We start from the raw sequence: 7,854 nt of genomic DNA, 5'->3' as shown, positions 1-7,854 counted from the left end.
TATAATTTATATAGATATGTGGAATAAATATGAAACAAATTAATTAAATTATTGGAGTTTTAAAATGTATTTATCCTCTCAATTATGTCTTTATTCTTAAGGAAATCTTGTGAAAGAAAAAAGTAAACACAAAGGTCCAATTTATAAACATTGTTTACTCCGGTACTTAATAGTTTCAAGAGTACAAATATTTTTATTTAAAAGCATTTAAAGTGGACTAATTATGTCAGATATTGTTGGTCATCTATCATATTTTGTGAGATATTAATTTATTAACGGTTTTGTTAACCATTAATGTTTAAGCAACCTAGGCTAAGAAAAGTCAATATGAAAAATCAAACTTCTTTCTCTTAATTGATTAAATACATTCCCCATGCTGTTTTTTCTTATGGGTTGATTATTAGAAAAACGAATAATCAATATATATATTAAAATGATCATAATTCATTATTCATATTTAATTATTATTGATTTTGAATTAAAAGTAATACAAAAGAATAATAAACAATGTAATGACTATATATAAATTATTACACTACCAATGCATAAAAGAAAATGATATATCCTCATATTAATCCTTATATCCACAAGGAAGTAACATCTATAATAATATAATACTTTATTTATTAATGATTAATTTACATGTTACATAGTATTACAATTTTCTTTATACATATTTGGTACTTGAATGGAGTATATACTATTTTGTCTAGGTGAATGTATTATGTGTTAATCCATTATATTTCCCCATGTGTGCTAGTGTTGACATTTGACTACATGATAAACGTCATTTGTTTATTGCAAACGAAATTTGAGTTTTTTGTTTTGTTTTATATTCCTAATTTGATATTCTTTTTCAAATTTGACATTTGACCCATAATATATGTCGCTTTGTGATTAAATGTATCTAAAATATTTTTAATATTTAATTTTTTATTAGTCAAACATTATGTTTATTTTGTAGTCACAATGATATTATTTTTAATATTTTTAAAATATTAAATTTCTATTTTTTATTTAAATCAAGCTTAAATTTTATAAGGTAAATTAGAATAACTTTTAAAAACAATTAACATTAAAAAAATACAAAAAAATATTATATTTACTAGAAGTGAACCTTGATTTTAAAATAACAAAAATTTAATTCAAGCATTTTTTGAAATAGTAAATAAAATTTTGTGTCCATTATTTAAAAATTATCTTTATTTAACTCTCTATTATACATATTTATAATATCATATAATTTTGATTGAATAATCAATTTGATACTTAAAAAATGTAAAATCCAAACTAATATTCAAATATTTTGGATGTAAATCAAAATAATCTCTATCATGAATTATAAAAAATGCTAAAAATAATTAATGTAACTCATATTTGATATTTTTAAGACCATTTTAATTTTTATCAATTTTTAGAAACCAAATTGGTAAACACAATTTTTATCGATCCAACATGCACACTATTTATATTCCACAATTTTCCCATTATTACATGATGATTGTGAATTTGTGATGATAGCTACTTAGCTAGAGTAACATTGTGACTAGATGAAGTATTTTTGAGAAATTGAAGGGTCGTTTACTAATTCCTAAACTATTGGGTTCCAACCTTTTTATTTTCCATGGAAAAGCACACCAACACAAAGTTAGAAACACATTTCTCTCTCTCTAATAAAACACACGTCTCATTCTTCTATTCTTTGCAAAATCATACTCATTCATTTGATTTCTCTTATCTAAATATTTTAACTTTTCTCAACCCTCACCATGATTCTATGATTCTTTTGGTTCGGTAAATCTCCTTCAACCGAGTTTTTTTTTTTTTTTTTTTCGCCCCCTTTTAAAAAGTTCTAATTTTGTGCCATTTATCATAAGCATAATCTGTTATTCTTTGCCCCTTTTGAATGCATGTGGTTCTAGTTTATGTTACTGTGTTTATTTGTTCTTTTACTCAATTTTTGCTAATTCTGTCTCTTTGAGCTGAAAATATCACATTCAAGGGGTTAAATTTGATGTAATGCTGCAATGCAATGTTAACTTTTTAACAAGAGAGATCAATTAGCATGTAGTTGTTACTTAAATCTGTGTGACTTAGTTTTGATGTTTGAATTTCTACCTTGCTATAATAAGACCTAATTTCATAGGCATTTTAATAGTACAATGCATCATCACTATCCTGGTCATTGGTTTATAAAAATTGTTGATTTGTTCTCTTGTTTAACATTGTGTGATTAACAAATGAGATTGAAGTGAATTTAGGAATTAAGCTAAATGTTTGGGATGAGTTTTATTTATTTTATTAATTTGAAGAATAATTGGCCAACAAAGGTTGGTCCAGCTGGTAAGGAATCAGCTCATAGCCTACAAGGTAGTGTCGTAGTGAGTTCAAATTCGGTTGCCAGTGTGATGACCTCTTTGGTCGGTAATCTGTAAGTACCACTGTAAGCACTCAGAGAGCCTTCATGTTTGCCCTGGCGAGCCCTCGGGACCCAACTATCATAAACTGTTGTAAACCGAAAAAAGAATAATTGACAGACAAGTTGTATATTTTTTCATTTTGTTTTTGTTTGTTGGTCGCCAATAGTCATAATTTTCTTGTTTGGTGATGCATATGTAGAAGAGGGAAGCATTGAACTTTGAAGCTTTCCTCTAGAAGCAGAAATGGGTGCTCCTAAGCAAAAATGGACTGCAGAAGAAGAAGCTGCATTGAAAGCTGGAGTAGTGAAACATGGAGCAGGAAAATGGCGCACTATACTTATGGACCCAGACTTCAGTGGCATTTTGCACTTGCGTTCAAATGTGGATCTCAAGGTAGGTTGTAGGAAGCGTCACAGCAAGGAAGTTATATTAGTAGGTTAGGAGTGTTATAATTGTACTTGCTAGATGGTTGTCTTTGCATTGCATAATAAGACATATATAGAGATAAAGTCCATTGCTTTGACCAAATTGCTAAATTTGTGCCATACCTTTCAGGTTCCAAACTACTAATATATGCCTTGAACTCTGAACAGGATAAGTGGAGGAATATAAATGTGACAGCAATATGGGGATCCCGGCAGAAGGCAAAGCTTGCCCTTAAAAGGTTGCCAGCTCCCAAAATTGACAATAACCATTTGGTCACGACTACAGTTCAACATGATGAAGATGTTCTTGACACTCAGCCTCTGGCAGTTCTTGGTGCAGCATTGCAATCTGCTAATTCGAAAGAACAAAAATCAAGGTTACACAACTTTTCAGTTAAACATATCTGCTACTTATTATCTTGAGAAAAGAAGTTATCTTTATGACTGTGGTGCTTGGTTGCTTTAATCTTGTTCTTGAATAGCCTTTAGACATCGTAAAATTCTAGGTTTTATACCCCTTACAAGTAATTAGTTCTTAGATCACATAAAGCTGTGTGCTAAGTACTAATTTTTGTAAATGAGTAATTAACTAAACTAATTGTATCTAAATTTTGTAATTTCCCATGTACAGTATCTGGTGTTCTGATCCTTCATTTTTATGGTTTTTAATGTTATTTCTGCTCTAATCATGGCAAAGATATATGCAAAATTGGTTTATTACCTATCTGGATTAAAGAAGAAAAAGAAAGAATAAATGAATAAAGAGACTATGTTAACCATGAAATGGTTCACTGCCTTTATGTGAAGTAATATGACTCACACGTTTAGTATTATTACTTTTTAAATTTATTTCTGGAGATTCTTCGATGTCTATACTCCTTTTATGCCTATGATAATACAATACAATAAATAATTAGAAAAACCTTTGTGCTTTGACTTCTTTGCTTAAGGAATAAAGCAAGACTATCAACATCAATATCCTACTTAGGACCGGGAGGGAAGGGGAAGAGAGAGACATAGAAAATAATGGATCCTAAATTGTAAGATCCTACAATAAGTACAAGAATATATTTAAGTGTACATACATATATACATGAAATTAGGAAACTAGTATTCCCCTTGAAAAACAAAACCTTGCAAACGTCCTTGGCATACAACTGCTCACTTCTCCTCGACAACATCCGAAGCAAATGAGGCTGATTTTGGAGTCTTTGACCTTTTTCCTTAGTGGCCCTCAATCTCAAAATTGGTCTTCAAAACACTTGAGACAGGTTGCTCAGGTATCATACCGCCCAGGCGCCCAACAATGACCTCTAACTGGGTCTCTATAAGCAGAGTCGGAATATTCTACCCCTCATTAACACAAAGGGGGTTCTTTAATAGTGCCCAATGTCTTCAAACCACAAACAAACTATACTGCACAAAATTATTTGAAAATCTTAAACATAATCAAAAGTAGACCTGCAACTGAACAAGCCAAACATTGATATAATGACAAAGCACCATTGCATCCAACCACACACTTTCTGATATTATCGAAGGGAACTCCTGAAGTATTGCCACTCTGGTTGCAGGCAAATGTTGCACCGGTCGACCATTATGAGTTTCACTGTCCACCTCAGATGGGATGATTACATATGAGGAAGTGAACAACAGGAATTCAGAGTGTCCCCCTAACTGAAGTAGTAATAACCCAGCAATGAGAGACTGAAAAGGTAGAAAAATATATATTGAGAAACCAGACCTCAAAACACATGTCACTGGAAAGATCACAAAAAAACTCACTTGAGTTCTGGTCTCCTTTGCTTTTCCCTGCCAACCAGTACTATACAGAATTCACCTGTCCTGGTTGTAACCCCTTGTGTAGTCTCTGGTCATCCAACTTGTTGTCTGTGACTCTAACAAAAGCAGCGAAGAACACAAAATAAGGGAGGTACACAAACACCTGGACAAGCTGCTACACCCACTGCTAGCCACCATAGCCTTGTCTGGTCCCCCAGTTCCTGTCGAACACGTCCGACTAGCACCTATGGCATCTACTGTTGGTTGCCAGAAATTAGAACTACATTGCAGCAGATGGCTGCCAGAAGTAAAAACAGAGCGTTTCTGATAAAGAAGACGCATCTACAGCTACCACTTGCCTTGCTGGCCATTCACTGGCAACCACCAGAAGCTGGCTTGAAGTGACTTAAAAATAGAGAACAAGCAGAGGAAAATGACATGAAGGATATACAAGTTACAAGAGTTCTACAGAATTCCACAGCGGAAATGACAGAACCTTCATGGTGGATGATATTTCTTTGATACCGTGTCTAAACAGTTTAGAGAGAAAAGAGAGTGGTGGCTGCCAATAGAAAGCTGAATATAATATGATTGATGAAGCATCTAGTTTTGTGTTCCCTTTTATTTGACCTGATACTATCAATTTATGCTATAAAATGATCCCAAAAGAATTGTAATATGAATTTTGTCCAATATATAATTACAATCATCCTTTCATGGAAACTACTGCTCCTGATCCACCCTTACCCCACCCCCACCATTGCACACCTCAACTGTCCCCTTCCATAACAGCGGTGCTGGGCTTGCAGCTGCAGTCGAGGTTTGTTTTCCCCAGTCCGGAGCGAAAGAAATAGGGTTTGCTGCTACGATTTGACTGTGGCTTTGGTGATGGACGTGGCTCATGTGATTAGTTGGGCTTGGTTTGGCACTTTCTGGACTGCTGGGGTTGCGGGTTACTTCTGTTGAGGTTTGTTGTAGTGGTTCGACGAAGTGTTCTGAGAGGTGATGCTGTGATCGGTGGAGACTGGAGAGTTGCATGAGACAAGTGCTATTTTGGTCAGCGATGGAGGTCTCCAATGGAGGCAGGTTTGCATGTGGTGGTTGATGGAGGATGTGATTCCATGGTGGTCATGGTGGAAGACATGGTCTGGTTGGTGGTTGAGTTGCATATGCACAGTGGACAGCAATCACAAACAAGATGGAATGGTGGCAGCAATCTGATTGGGTGTAGTTTAATGGTGACTCGAGGAAAAGACAACAGAGACATGGATGAGATGATCTGGCTTGGAGACAGGCATAATCAGGTTTGGATGGAATTGACAATGGGGCGAGGATGGAGAGTTTGGAGTGGTGGCATGGGGTGTGTGAGGTTGGAGAAGGGGTAGGGAGAATTTAATTAGAATGATTTTTGTGGTTATGAAAATTTAGCCAGTTATCAATCTCTCAGCCATTGGTCTATTTTTCTTGCTGGTCAATGGTTGAGATTTAATGTCCATGAATCTCCCTAACTCCCTAAGGTGTAGCATAATGTCACCTATAATTGATAAGAGAACATTTACTGAAAAATGCTATATTTCGAAATTTCTAATGCAACAGTCCTACAAGCCCAAGCCCATTACTGGTATTTCAATAACCTAAAATCTTCTAACACTTCAAAACCAGAGAACAAGTAGCACCTAGCACCCGCTGCACAATCACAAGACCGAACCAACAAACAGAGCAAAACCCAGTAACCAGAAGGTTCAAAAGATGCCTCTCCTTCAATCTGAAGCACCAATAGGGTAAGAAGGGGTCAAATGAAGGTCTTGTTTTTTTTGGGCCTTTTGGTACTTTAGATTTCTGCTGGGTTGGGCTTTAAGTTTTAGAAACAGCAGAACTGGGAAACTCTCCCGCCGATTTACGCTCTGTCATAGCAATCCCACTGGATCTCACCAAAACGTGCTTCTTCGGTGTGATCGGGATCGAAGCAAAGACAATAGAAATGTATGATCTCTTACATTCCAACTCGTGATCTTCACCTTGTGGCATTTATTTTTCATGTATGATGTATGAATTTTTATTTTTAATATAAATTCAAGTTTCATCGATTTATTATATATAGGTTGTACTTGCAATTAAAAGTAGTAAATTAAAATTTCTTTTTGGATATGCTGAAATGTTGTAAATTATGCAGCACTATACTTTTTAATTATGTAACTTACGCTTTTCCATAAAGGCAGGTTGAGTAATCGTATATTAGAGGCCATTGTCCATTTGAAGGAGCCAAATGGTTCTGACAAGGTTGCTATTGCTTCTTACATAGAGGTATTTCTATTTCACTTATTGTTGTTGAATCTAAACATCTCAAGAAGCAAATATCAATGAAATTTTAATTCTACGAAGATGAATTCTCTTCCTGCTTCTGTGAGCCTCAATTTATTTGCATCTGATGTAACCCATAATATCTCTTTTATATTATTCAGCCTGCTTTGTGATTGGTCCTCCATGATTTGAAACCCTTGGAACTGATTGAAAATATTTGTCTTAGTTCCGTAAATTCTGTCTAAGTTTTTTACCACTATCCAAATATTTCAACTAGCTATGATATGCTACTCACCTAGAAAAACTAGTTGCAAAACTTGCATTTCTTATTTTTATTGAAATAATTGTTTTGTTCAAGCCTTTGTATGTGCTCTCACCCAGCAAAGTAACAAACTATTAATTTTTTTGTTCTACAATGGTTCACAAAAGCATAGGCAGAATAATTTGACCAATCATACTATGCTATATGCTGCATATCTTGTTTTTTCAAATGACATGTGACTTAGCCTCACAGCATTGGTGAATACAACTATTATTAGCAATAAAATGTTTGTTTACATGCTTTTCTGCACCATCACATAAATAATTAATGAAACCTTTCATGTCTTTAGGACAATTACCAGTCTCAATCAAAGCTCAGGGACATACTGCCAACAAAACTGAAGCATATGGTGGCAACTGGCAAAATAATCAAGGTAATTTTAATATCAGTTAATGGTTTAGTAATGCCAAAGTGTTTGTATTTGTTCAAGTGAATTACATTCAGCAGTCTTGGAGTTATATACATCAAAGAATCAAATACAATATGGTCTTTACAAGACCAAATAAATAGAAGAAAGGGATTTCTTATAATATTAAGGTTCCAATATTTGTTGGAATGGGAAATTAACTTAGTTCTATGTAAATTCCAACCCGTACCCCCCCCC

At 34.2% G+C, this 7,854-nt stretch overlaps 1 protein-coding gene across 7 annotated transcripts in view; it reads left to right on the top strand.

The window, feature by feature from the left end:
- The first annotated feature begins 1,630 nt into the window (after window positions 1–1,630).
- Window positions 1,631–7,854, top strand: part of LOC109341289 (telomere repeat-binding factor 2-like) — a 14,934-nt gene continuing 8,710 nt past the window's right edge. For 6 of the 7 annotated variants that reach the window (XM_019579163.1, XM_019579159.1, XM_019579161.1 and 3 more), the window contains exons 1-5: window positions 1,631–1,794; window positions 2,620–2,813; window positions 3,014–3,222; window positions 6,847–6,931; window positions 7,540–7,623. In XM_019579163.1, coding sequence (XP_019434708.1) covers window positions 2,664–2,813; window positions 3,014–3,222; window positions 6,847–6,931; window positions 7,540–7,623 — 528 coding nt within the window. In that variant the 5' untranslated portion in view covers window positions 1,631–1,794; window positions 2,620–2,663. The remainder of the gene's footprint in view (window positions 1,795–2,619; window positions 2,814–3,013; window positions 3,223–6,846; window positions 6,932–7,539; window positions 7,624–7,854) is intronic. The other variant, XM_019579160.1, reaches the window with a different exon arrangement.

This window comes from Lupinus angustifolius, unplaced genomic scaffold (genome assembly GCF_001865875.1).
Source record: "Lupinus angustifolius cultivar Tanjil unplaced genomic scaffold, LupAngTanjil_v1.0 Scaffold_421, whole genome shotgun sequence".
Classification (NCBI taxonomy): Eukaryota; Viridiplantae; Streptophyta; class Magnoliopsida; order Fabales; family Fabaceae; genus Lupinus; species Lupinus angustifolius.
This window is presented reverse-complemented; position numbering and strand designations above follow the sequence as displayed.